Here is a 12,960-nt window from a genome sequence, read left to right as displayed (position 1 = left end):
TTCCTGCTGTTATCCTGAAGACTTTCCTTAGAGAACTTCCTCAACCATTGCTAACATTTGAGTGTTATGATCATATCATTGGAATAACAAGTGAGTATAAATAAGTTTTAGAAAAAATTACATAGCAAGTTGAAGTGGACCGGACTAATGCATAATCACTGCTATTTGCTAACCATGATGCAGCTGTGGGTATATAATACTATCAGTGCTTCACTGCTGCCATGGATGGACAACATCGTAATCTGTGCCAGAGCAAGGTGGTTGGGCTTACCAAGACTCTTTCTGCCTTTTACAAGGTTTACTAGTTTATCTGTATATCATACCGTGTTATTAAGAATTGGATCAGAATTCTCGCTGCCAGGGCTTCATTTTTATGTCATGGCACAGCACTGGGTCAGTCTCAGTGGTGCAGATTATGTCAAAGCAGCTTTAGTTTTAGCAGCAGGATTGGCAGATGTGTGAAAACAAAATTTAGTTGGTTTTTTGGAGGAGATTGGTTTTATTGCAACTGCTTCCATGGGATAACATTATTGGCGAAGGACAAATCTAAAGCCAGGAGAAGACATTGATTACCTAAAGTTCTGGCACCACATGAAACTATGAATTATAAAACTTCAATTATCTGGTCTGTGTCAGGGACTAGAGTTTATAATGCTGGCAAGGTAACCCCCTAACACATGGGACTTGAATATCTGAGATCCTAGAATATCTGGGAGTTAGTACCTAGTACTTGTAAAGTCTGGTGTTTTGCCATCCAGGCTATAGACAAGCTAGCAGGGAACCCATAGGGCTTCCAGTCACAAGTCACAAGCATGCATTTTCCCAAAACCTGCTTTTTGAGGAAATGATATCTAAATGGTGTATGGCTTCCAACAAAGCCTGTTAGTGTACCTCTGGTAACCACGAGCTGATGCTGTTCAAGGTATAGGTAATCATCACTGTAATGACTGTTGCTTTTGGGGCAGGGCATTAAAATAATTCAGACTCGGATAAATCTCAATTGCTATATGTTTGTAAAGTGTGGAAATACAGCAAGTTTGCTGCAGCTAGGTATACTGTGTTCTAGGAAAATTTCTTATACTGTGCCAAAATAAACACAAAAATATAAGGAAGAAATTCTTCACTATGAGGGTGGTGAGATACTGGTACAGGTTGCCCAGAGAAGCTGTGGCTGCCTCATCCCTGGCAGTGTTCAAGGCCAGGTTGGATGGGGCTTTGAGCAACCTGGTCTAGTGGAAGGTGTCCCTGCCCATGGCAGGGGATTGGGACTAGATTTTTAAGGTCCCTTCCAACCTGAACTGTTCTGTGATTGGGCTTTCTTGCTAGGCAGTGTGATGTCCGCTATCTTTTCCTGATGCTGTAGTGATATCCTGTAAAAGATCTTAAGCTTGAATACAGTGCAGAAGGGAGCTTTGAGGAGGTGTGATTGCAGACAGCTGTCTTATGATTTGAAAATTCTCATTCTGTCTTCCAGAATACGAGAGCAGTGTTGTGATGTATCTATTACATCTCTTAACCTGCAAACCCATGAATAGAGTATCTCTGCTTTACAGTACTTTGAAATTATGGTGAAACTTTTTTCTTTAGTGTCTTCTATGAAACATGTTTTTAAAGACTAATTGATGAGACTTGTGAAATAAATTAGGCAAGTGATTGAAAAATATTAAAACCCTGAAGCTTCTAATTGTCAAATAACTTCTCTGGTCATGAAAACTGCTAATAAGAGTTGCTTTAGCCAGTGTTGCTACACTTCCTGCATTATTTACTTGCAGAAGGCTGACAAAAAAATATTTGGCTCAGATTATTGTGTTTTATGGGAACTGGTAGCTTTGCAGTAGGAAAAATGTCAACACAGCTCACCACAGTATAGCTTCATGTATTTAATTCAGAGCATAAGGGAACATTTAACATGCTGGAAGTTTGTGCAGGCACACATTCTCATGCGTGCCTCTAGCTGTGTCAGGGAGAAAGAAATGTAGAAAAAACATCAGAACAGATGGGCTGGTTAGGTCAGGGATGAGTGTAATCATCAGACCTTTCTCCAAATTGGTGTTAAACTTTCAATACTAAAATAATTACAATTTTTTTTTTTTTTTTTTTAAAGAAACTTGGTACAGCATTTGAAATATAGTCCAGAGTTAGTATAATTCTCATCCAGACTGTCTACATGGTGCAAATAGTTTGGGGTCCAGTTCTGGTTTTGCCCATCTGTAGAAATGGGTTAATGAACTCGTTTAGGTTCATCTCTAGAAAATTCTTACCCACTCAAGTGACTTTCTAATAAATGTTTACCAAGACAGAAAAGTTTCCTTCAGAGTCATAAAAGTGTTTTTAAAGTTAGTAAAGTGCCAGAAGAGTGTTTTGGGCAGGACTATGTCTCAGCAAGAATAAAATCAAAGCATAAAAGGTAGAGTCTGGATTCAGTGTGTAGAGAGATAATGGGATTCAAATCAAGACCTTTGAAAGTCCTCTCTAGCAAATAATTTATTTTGATTCTTTCACTGAATCAAGAAAATGCTCTGGAAGTTAGTCTTAGCCAGATATATGGTAATACAAAATAAGATAGGGACATTCAAAGGGATAACCTTAACTGTTACTGTGGTTGTGGAGGTTGATAGAGCTAAATTTTGTGGTAAATTTTATGGACAGCTATCTAAATTCCAGCAGATATATATAAGGTATTACTTCTGGTAATATTTTGGTATTTTGGAGTTAAGACTGAACTGACTTTGACATTGCAGGTGTGGAGAGCAGTTTACGAGTCACCAGATGTAAAGAAATCATTCAAGGACTTCCTGAGCACAACTATGTTGTTCTGAAATATCTGATGTGCTTCCTTCATCTGGTGAGTATAAGCAACATTTCCAAAATAGTGCTGGTCTTTTATTTCCAAATCTGTTCTTGTTAATGCAACATGTGACATCTCCACAGAAAATAAAATTGAATAGTTTAAAAGGATGGTGAGGCCATTGTGCGGTACTTGCCAATTGAATGAACTCCAGATGCAGAGCCCTTCAGTTCTAATAAGAGTCAGTGCTAAACAATGATCTGGCCATCTCTTCCCCATGAAATTCTTTACATGTAATGAAAACTACTGGGTAAATTTTAGTGGAACTCTGCCTGCACTGGAATATTTAAAGTCCTGTCCCCTCCACTCCACAAATATATGTTTTTACTGATGTAGGTTTGGGGTTTTTTTCCTATTTTGGAGTGAAAAAAAGAAGTCTGAAAATATGTTTGTGTAATTTTTGATGCCAGAGAAAAATTAGGTGAAATCACCTTTTTCTCCAAAGTATAAATCTTGGACAATTAAAACAACAAATAAATTAGTGTCATTTTAGAAAATGACAGAAATATTGATGAGCTTTAGAGCAACAATCAGCAAAATATTTCATATTAAGCCTCAAAAATAACATTTTCCTGTTTAAAATAGCCTTTCGTTCTGTGATTTAATACAGTCTTAAATGAAAAACTTCAAACATGCCATTTTGCAAGGATTTTTGGTATGATTTATGTTAAATGAAATTATGTATCTTTGTCCTACATTTTGATTTGTTTATTATTTTTTTTAAACACATTTTTTGAATCCCTTCAAGTGTGAGGGTTTGAGGAACACCCATTACAAACAGTTCTACAGTTAGCCTAGAGACATCCTTTTGTTGCCAGTTTATAGTAATAGTTGCCAGATAGTAATTTCCCTTCGTTCTGCCTTATCCAATGCATTGCCTTCTCTAGACTGCATTTTCCAAATCCAGGTGTCTAAAAGTGAGGATCATGGTGTAGCTGACACCTAAATAAAGTGATCTAGCCGTCAGAAGTCCTAATCGCCCACCAAACAATGTATGTGGAATGATGTCGATTTTCACCAGTGAGGAAATTAGCCCTCAGTAACTGTTCTTAGGCTATAATCATGTTTTCCATATTCTAGTCATTAGCGTATTTCACAAATGAGAACATTTAATCCCTTTTTCTATCAAAACACTAGAGTAAAGCAAGATTAAATGAAACACATTGATACACCCTCACGCAGGCAGCACTTGCAAGGTTCCTGTAATACTCACATGTTCATTTACTGTTGCTTAGCTGAACTCTAATGCTATTAAGGAAATACTCATGTCATTTGCTATTATTTTAGCAACTATATCTGGCCTTAGTGTTATGAATTGTGTAAGTGACTTTGTTCCAATAATAGATGCACCATCTCAACACACTTCTTAAGTGCTGAGCACTTGAGGTGTTAATGAGGTGTGCAAAAGTACTACATAGTGTTTTCTGTAATTGGGCGATGAGCATAGCATTATTTTTGAGTATGCCTTGTTGGGTAAAGCACAGCATCAAGTTGATACTAGTGCTCGGATCTGCAATTTTTGCTGATCCATGGCTTTTCATCCTTAATATCTCAGGGAATATTTGCATTTGGAAAGGTCAAGGGAATGTGAAACAATCTAGGAGCTAGAGATTTCTGTTCATTGCAGATTGGTGTGCTGCACAAGCTGCCACAATTCAAACTTTAACAGACCACTCCACCAATAATCCCAGTTTTCACCTGAAAGCATCAACCTTCTTACATATAAGAGGCAATTTAATTCTTCCATGAGCTCAGCCTTGAGTAGTGCAAGAGGTACTTGTGGTAATTTCGTGAAGTGGGATGAATTGTAATCACTAGATGCAGGTTTTGAACACTCCAAGTTTGATACAGGCTTGTGGAAGACGGGAAGAAAAAATCCCTATTTTCTCTGGAGTCTCAACCCCCTCACTTAACGAAACAGCTCCTTCTAGTCCAAGGAACTTGGAGCTAGAGTAGTGCTGGAGACAGTGCTATTCCTAGAAAAGTAAGAGACTTGAATTTCACAAATAGGTCCAAATCCTTTAACCTTAGATGAGCAGTGATTTTCTCAGCAATGAGCCCAGAGTGCTGTAAAGGTATAAGCTGCCCATCTCCACTTCGCAGTGCATCTGGTCACTAGAGAGGGATTTGCAGTGGACTCTTGGAGCTGCAGTGGACTGAGGTCCCCAGACAGAATTGGGCAGCCCGCAGCAAGAGGGAAAGCAAAGGCCATTTTCACAACTCAGTCCCTGAATTATAGCTGTAAAAAATGTCAGTGCTTACTAAGATGATTTCTCAAGAGGTGGGTGTGCAAGCAAGCGTTCATGTTCTACACGCTCTGTGTTGCATGTGCAGTGAAGTGGATTTATGAATACACATGCAAACTTAACGGACTCAAAGAAGTCTTCTTGCAAATTATTTGGCAAAGCACTCTGAGAACTACAGTTATCCTGTTCTGAAGCCGGAAACCATTTAGTAGAAAACTATAATTGTACTTTCCACAACAGTCTAAGACTAAACAATCAGGAACATTTGTAGAGACAATAATACAATTTAGATTGGATTTTTTTAACTGTCTTTGGTTTTGGTACCAGCTGATATAGCCGCCTCTCTACACTTGCACACTTTCCCTCTCTGCTGCTTATTTCTGTCCCTGCAGTCATGCCTGATGCAGGGGAAGGGAGGCTGACTTGGCTGAAAGAACCACTGCAAAAACCTGCCAAATTCAAAATGTCAGACTTGAACCAACTAAAAGAAATAGACACGGTTTTGGGGCCCAAGAGCTATGCTTCGGATCTGTAACTGAAACAGCAAAGTTAAAGCCAAATGCACACTGGAAAAAAAAAAATTGCTCTGAATTACTGTTTTGTCTCAATTGCTTGTCCAATTGAAAAGTGTAATTAAGCACCAGCAAAGTCTGGGGGTGGCTGGAGATGACAGGGCATGTTGGGAAGGATTAGATGACTAAGCCTCATGGAGCAGACACAAGCAGTTGGCACATCTGCAAGGTAGCTGAGAGTGTGGGATAGAAACTTTTATTTCCAGTCAGTTTGTGGGGGTGTTTTAATATCTAGTAATTTTCTTTTGAAAATGTTTTGTGGAGTTCCTTTCAGCATTGCGACTGAGAAACCAAAGAGATGGTGATGTCCGTGAAATTTTTAAAGTGTGATAGTAATCGGCTGTTTCTACCCTCTGCATTTCACTGTTTAAGTTCATTTGGTAGTATAACAGCTGTCTGGCTTCACTCCTGCAATATCCATGAGGGTGCAGGGATGCAAGTTTGTGGAATCCAATATCATCACAATTTTGCTGGGAGGAACTCAGTATTTATTCTGGGATAGTGAAGATGTATATTTTGCATTTGTTGATGTGGCAACATGTGTTTATTCCCAGTGATGAGTTTTACAATGTGCAAGTTTTATCTTTCTAGAGGACTTTCTTTCAATATAGGCTGTCATTACTTACTGTTTTTTTCTATACATGTTCCAATGAAAGGGGTAGGGGGGAAGCCAACAAAGTGGAGCTGTGTAGTTCTTCGTTGTAATACTTTTCTGTGATGTTAAAATGATTCCTTAAAAGATATGACCTAGGTCCTTGGAGAATTTTCTTTTATTAGCTTGTCAAATTGACAGAGCAAGTATATTTTCAACTGAAACTGAGACAAGGGTTACTAACTTTGTGAGGGAATCAAAGGAATCAAGGGGGTTAGTCTAAATGCTAAATATGTCATTTGTATCACTTGGATAGAACATAGCTTTGGGGTGCAGTTATTTAGAGGAGTAGCCCATAAAGAAGTTGGCTGACTGCATGCTGCCTTTACATGGTCTAGTGTTGGAAGAAAACATCAGCTGCTCATCATGGTATTGTAGATGAAGTAGATGTGTCCCATTCAAGAAAGAAGTCTGGTATTGGAGTAGTGAGGGGGTGAGATGGTGTGTAGCCCATTCCCTTCAGGGAGGGTTAAAGCCATTACCACTGTTGTGACAAGGTTTCCTTGCTTGCAGCTCTTGGCAAGCCAGCAATGATTATTGTGGAGAGAGTTGGAATCAGTTGCACACTTTTTTTTTGCATCTGCTAAGGAAGGAATTGCTGTGCATTTTGTAGTGAAGCAAGGTGCCCGTGTCTCTGTTGAATTCCTAAGTGTCAACCTCACTGATGACTCAGATAAGGTTTAGTGTAGCTCTGCCTCAGATGATGGCTAATGAAACCTGTGTTACCAGGCAGAGGGCAACTGGAATTTATGCATATGCTAACAAGCATTCACATAATCATAAAGTTTTTAGAGATTTCCCTCTAGTGTCCTCAGGCTTTTCATAGTACTACAAAGCTGCTTTTCCAGGAAGCACTCAGAAGGAGAATTTTTGCTTTCCTGTTCCACTTGAAATTGTAGCTGGAAGAATACATTAGAGATTTTTCTCAGTAATTCCCTGTTCCAAGATGACAGAAAGCCAACCGTATCCTGGGCTGCATCAAAAGAAGCATGACCAGCAGGTCAAAGGAGGTGACCCTGCCCCTCTACTCTGCTCTTGTGAGACCTCACTTGGAGTATTGTGTCCAGTTCTGGTGTCCTCAACATAAAAAGGACATGGAGCTGTTGGAGCAAGCCCAGAGGAGGGCCACGAGGATGATAAGAGGACTGGAGCACCTCCCGTATGAAGACAGGCTGAGAAAGTTGGGGCTGTTCAGCCTGGAAAAGAGAAGGCTGCGTGGAGACCTTATAGCAGCCTTGCAGTATCTGAAGGGGGCCTACAAGGATGCTGGGGAGGGACTCTTCATTAGGGACTCTAGTGGTAGGACAAGGGGTAACGGCTTTAAACTTAAACAGGGGAACTTTAGGTTAGATATAAGGAAGAAGTTCTTCATAGTGAGGGTGGTGAGGCACTGGAATAGGTTGCCCAAGGAAGTTGTGAATGCTCCAACCCTGGAGGTGTTCAAGGCCAGGCTGGACAGAGCCTTGGGCAACATAGTTTAGTGTGTGGTGTCCCTGCTCATGGCAGGGGGGTTGGAACTAGGTGATCTTAAGGTCCTTTCCAACCCTAACTATTCTATGATTCTATGACAGCTTCAGAGTAACATGTACATCACAGTTTGTGACTGCATGGTCTTCCATGAAAGATTACTGATCAACAACTACAGGCATTAGCCTGAGAAGAACTGTCTGAATTACCGTGGTCTGGAAGAATCAAGAGCACCTTCGGCTTGCTGGCTTTTTATAAGAACAGAGAACTTGTCAGGCAGGACACCGAGGCTGTATGAGGTTTAGGATACCAGTCATGCAATACAGGAGAGCAAAACACACACAAATTCTCTGCCAAGCTTACACAGATTAAAAAAACATATACTGCTGCTACCCAATTCTGAGCTCACATTCACAGATAGAAGTAGAACACATCATGCAGGTGCAGAACAGATTTCAGTGCTGTGTATTTTACCTACAGCCCATTATCGCTTCCATTGCTTCAGAGGAATTGGGTGGATGCGGAGGTACTTGGAAGTGAAGTCATGCATCTGTGGGAGAAAAAAAAGAGCCCTTCTAAACCCTTGCAAACAACTCCAGAATTCCTCAAGTTTTATTCTATAGGGGACTTAGTACTGAAGCAGATGGGATAGCTGTTTATGCTGTCCTTCCCTGCCCTCCAGCAGAGATAACAATAGATTCCATATGGAAAGACTGAAAACAATTTTCCTAGCATAAGGAAACAATTCAGCCTTTTTGCTTGACTTAATGACATCTTCTCTTGTACTTGAGGGACACAGACTCCAGTAGCCCCACATTTCTAGGCTACATAGTCAACCCTGAGGCTGTTGAGAGCCAGTGATGTACTGCGTCCAGGGTCTACTCCCATCATTGGTTCATCCTCAGTTCAGAATGGTGTCTTGTCTCTCAATCTCTGGGGCATATGTCTGCATATACCTATTCACGTTTATGTTTTCCCAGGTTTCACAGGAGAGCATATATAACAGAATGACAGCATCCAGCCTGGCCTGTGTCTTTGGTCTGAATTTGATCTGGCCGTCGAAAGGAACAGCCTCTCTGAGTGCTCTGGTGCCTCTGAATCTCTTCACTGAACTACTGATAGATTTCTACACAAATATATTCAACTCCCGGACAGTGCCTGGTGAGATCTTACCTTAGTGCTTCCAGAAAGGAAAATGGAGTATGGCTGCCTGAAGGAAATGTCTCCATGCCGCAGCTGGTGGGAACTTTATATTCAGGGTTCTCTCCTGCGAAGAAAACTTTCAATACAGAGTAAAGTTTCTATAGTTTTCCAAATACCAAAGATGTTGAGAGAAGCACACTGCCCCATATATTCTCATCACATGTGGGAGAATATGTACGTGAACATTCAAAGCCCAACAGGTCAAAGTGAATCCCCTTATTAAACTTGAGCAGCTGACAAAAACTAGTGCGTTAAAAAAAAATCATGACACTATATGCCAGTCGTTCATTTCTTTGGGGATCTGAAGACCTTACTATGTGGCATTATTTTCTGCATCGGCAGAGCTAAGTTCTGGACCACTCCTGAATGTACAGCTTTCTTAATTTTTTGTTTGTTTGGTTTTTAATTTTATTATTTGAATAGAAGTTTGTTAGAAATTTTCCTATGAAGTTAAAAAAGATGGAATCAATTTTTAAGATACTAAAATTTCTGAACTATTTCTCTATATATTTAAGTGTCTTGTTTTACACAAAAAGGTGTGGGCAGTTGTGGCACATCAGGTTTGCAATTACCATGGAGAATAAAGTGTTTCCTGGGTAATTTGAGTTGTGCAGACAGCTAACTAATTATGCTTGCAAATATCTAATATATGCAGTTAATCACTGTAGCTGCACATGCAAAGTGTGTGGAAGTGTTTTTTCTTCTTATAAATTCTAATGGGGAGCAATAATCTTCTGTTTTTTCCTCTAAATACTTAGAATTTTCATCAGTGGAGTTATACCAGTGAATGCATATTACAGAATATACACTAACTTTGAGAAGAGTAGCCCCAGTGTTTGGGCTGAATGCTTTTGCAGTCCAAGTTGATAGAAATTTGCTCTTCAAATCAGTTTCTCTAGAAAGTAATACGAGCAACAACTTGGATAATGTACATAATATCATTTTTATACGTTGAAAGTCTATTATTAGTCCCAATGTGAATAATTAGCCAATGTAAAGGGAGAATTTTCAGTGTTTTCTTTCTAACTATGCCATTAATATCGCTTGTATTTGATGTACTCTAACACACTGCTATGTCATTGTTTAACACTGGTTGGTAATGGGGTGGTGTAATGAAGTTATCATTATAGTAGCCTGCAAAGAAAAAGAAAATTAACCAGTGGTAAAAAAAGGCAAGTAGTATTTTCCCTAATGCTCTGTACAGTGCTAACAAAACAGAGAGACTATTTAGACTTCAGTAAAAGTAATAGTCCCAGGGGGACAATTTAGGCATTCCCTCCTCTGTAAACACAGAGACGCTTTTTATCCTGTATGTCCTAGCTGGTTGAGGGTTTGTTCTTCTGGCTTTCCTCTTAGCAGTTATAAATTGCCTGCCTGTGTAAAAGGTGCAACAAAATCTTATTGTAGAGGGTAAAGAGGATTTGTTCTTGTCAGCAATTTCAGGAAATAACCGAGTATTCAGAAGGCTGTGCAATGCTGGATGTGCCAGGCCTTCATTTGCCCAGTAGGTGTCATCTATAGCATTAGGCAATGATTAGCATTTGAAAAATACAGAGACTTTAGCACAAGATCTATTAAGACCAACATCTCATGTCACAGTTGTGTGTTTTCCCTAGCTCTTTATGTGTCTTAAAGACAACTTTTTGGCTTTTGAATATCTGTAAGTAATAACGACCTATGACTCCCATGTAAATACAGAACCTTGTGTAATACAAGGAGAATAATTAACAAGTATTCATGATTATTGCTTTTCAACAAAATGAGATTCCCAAGAATAAAACTGTCATAGTTTTCTATTGCAACTCATCAGTGTTATCATCAGTGATAGCATATTAGCCTTGTTGTATTAGGAAAAACAAACAATTACGCTCAGCCCTGCTTAGTGACTTAGCAGCGTGGTTCTGTGCATCAGCACACTGTTCTTACAGGGGAGGAATTTGGCCTCTGGGAATTAACAAAACCTGACTACTTTGCCACTCTCCGACTAACACATATGTTAGTTTTGCTGTCTGTAAAAAGAAGGAACACCTGGCATTAGAAAAGTGCTTTGGGATTAAATGCTGGTAAATCCTATAAAATGGTTGTTTCTACTTCAACCATGTCCTCTTCCAAAAATCCAGCAATATCAAATGCAATTTAATCTTCAGGCTACCCTGCATAACAGGAACGTGAGTCCTGGATAGTTTTAGCACAGTAACATACCAGAGCCCTGTAGGATGAAAGCCCGAGTTCATGGAAGTCAGCTGTGCGTAGAAAGTTCCCAGAGCCTGAGGATAGGGCCCCCTCATAGATTTAGTTGTCCAACTCATTCTCAGTTCTGAGAGAGCGGGAATTTGGCAGCAGCAGTCATGCTGGTGAAGCAAGCCCTCAGGGCACAGCTGCCTTCTGAACTCTTTACTTTTACAAGTAAAAAGTACAAGCAATGCGCATCCCTTCAGCTGATTTGCCTGCCTGTAGACACACAAGACAATAGTTAAAACCAAACTCACTCTTTCAGTATTGGTCACATGCCAAACTGCAAATCTTCCTTTTAGTGCTTTGTAAGCTACCATTTTCAAGCACTTTATAGCTCCTCTCATTTAGTGAATGAAGAACAAAATGGCGTTTTCTCATCTCAGGGTGCTTTCTTCCTTTAAAGAAAAGATAACATCTGTTACCCGCCAGTGTGGGTAAGTCGATGCTGCTTAAGAAACTTAGAGGCTCTGGTTCTGATTGCTATTAGCACTGGTGGGGGCAGAGTGAGGCAGGGGAAAGGGAGCTCCTGCTCCCCTTTACTGCCCCACCTCCCCAGCAGGTAGCCTGAGACAGAAATAAGGAAGATACGTGCTTCCACTCCTGCTTTCCCTTGCAATCCTGCCTGTCACGGGATGGGACTTTCCCAAATCAAAGGCACCTGGGTAGCAAAATCCTTCTGATGAAACCTCAGCTCTGTTTTCCCTACCCAAAAGGAATTGGTGAAATCCTCCATCTGCAGCAGAAGCCCCGGACCTCCGTCCTGAGTGCTAGATTTAACTATGACATTAAATCAGCTATCATGAATTATTCAGAAGGGTTTGGAGTGAAATTCATGTTAGAGAAATGTATGTTTCAAATTTCCTGACTCTAAGAGGAGTCCTGGAGGTGTCCCCTGCAGTTACTTTGATAACAGTTTCTCTTTACAAATGATAATTGCACAATTCCAGCTTTTGTACAGTGTGGCCTTGTGAACTCTTCTCTCCTATCAAAGAACAATTTTCAGATCATTTCCATAGCAAAAAGAAAGTGATAATGGAGATAATCTGTTGGAAATACACACGCTGGATTTCAGTTTAAAACAATAAAATGCAGTCATGGAATGAGAAATCAAGTGTTACCTAGCTGGCACTATACAGAGAATAAATTGCCTAAGCATTTTAGTTTACTGAGCTGTTAGGAGTTGAAAATTGGTCCCAAGATTATTCTGATTATCAGGATGCCTCCAGCAACAAGCGTTGAAGGGGGAAGGGAATACTTTTCTACCCTGAATCTATGAAGAAATGTAGGAAGATTGAAAAATGTCATTAACTGGGGGAGGTCTTTACAGTTCTTACAAAAAACTTCCATAAATGAATATCACTTACATGTGTGCAGATGATCTGTCTGTGTGAGCTGCACTCCTCCAGCAGTATCCATTGCAGAATCTCTCGGAGCTTTATCAACTTTAATATATTCGTCGACTCGTGAGGAGACTAGTAATAGAAAGGGCCCAGAAAGTTTATTCACATGTTCAATGTGTCCTTAGGTTACAAGTTGAACTTTTAATAGGATTGATGATACAGTCACTTCACGTCCCCCTCCTTCATTTCCTGAATAGTTAGTCTTCACAACCCTGGAAGGGTTTGCCAACACTCCCACTTTTCAAGTGGCGGTGGGGGTGCTGGGGAAGAGAGAGGGAGTTACTGCAAGCACCTGTGATTTGTGGAGTGAGAAGCTTATATTCAGTTGAAGCTCAAA

The 12,960-nt window shown here is 40.0% G+C and overlaps 1 protein-coding gene across 1 annotated transcript in view; it reads left to right on the top strand.

Moving 5' to 3' along the window:
* Window positions 1–8,963, top strand: part of LOC104408520 (rho GTPase-activating protein 8-like) — a gene marked incomplete at its 5' end in the record, with an annotated part of 21,907 nt that extends 12,944 nt beyond the window's left edge. The window contains 3 exon segments of the mRNA XM_010018159.1: window positions 1–90; window positions 2,742–2,845; window positions 8,766–8,963. The exon segment at window positions 1–90 is cut by the window's left edge and continues 10 nt beyond it. Coding sequence (XP_010016461.1) covers window positions 1–90; window positions 2,742–2,845; window positions 8,766–8,963 — 392 coding nt within the window.
* Window positions 8,964–12,960: the final 3,997 nt, after the last annotated feature.

The sequence above is a fragment of the Nestor notabilis genome, unplaced genomic scaffold, assembly GCF_000696875.1.
Source record: "Nestor notabilis isolate BGI_N333 unplaced genomic scaffold, ASM69687v1 scaffold8787, whole genome shotgun sequence".
Lineage (NCBI taxonomy): Eukaryota > Metazoa > Chordata > Aves > Psittaciformes > Psittacidae > Nestor > Nestor notabilis.
Note: the sequence above shows the minus strand (reverse complement) of the source record. Positions and strands in the feature narration are given on the sequence as shown.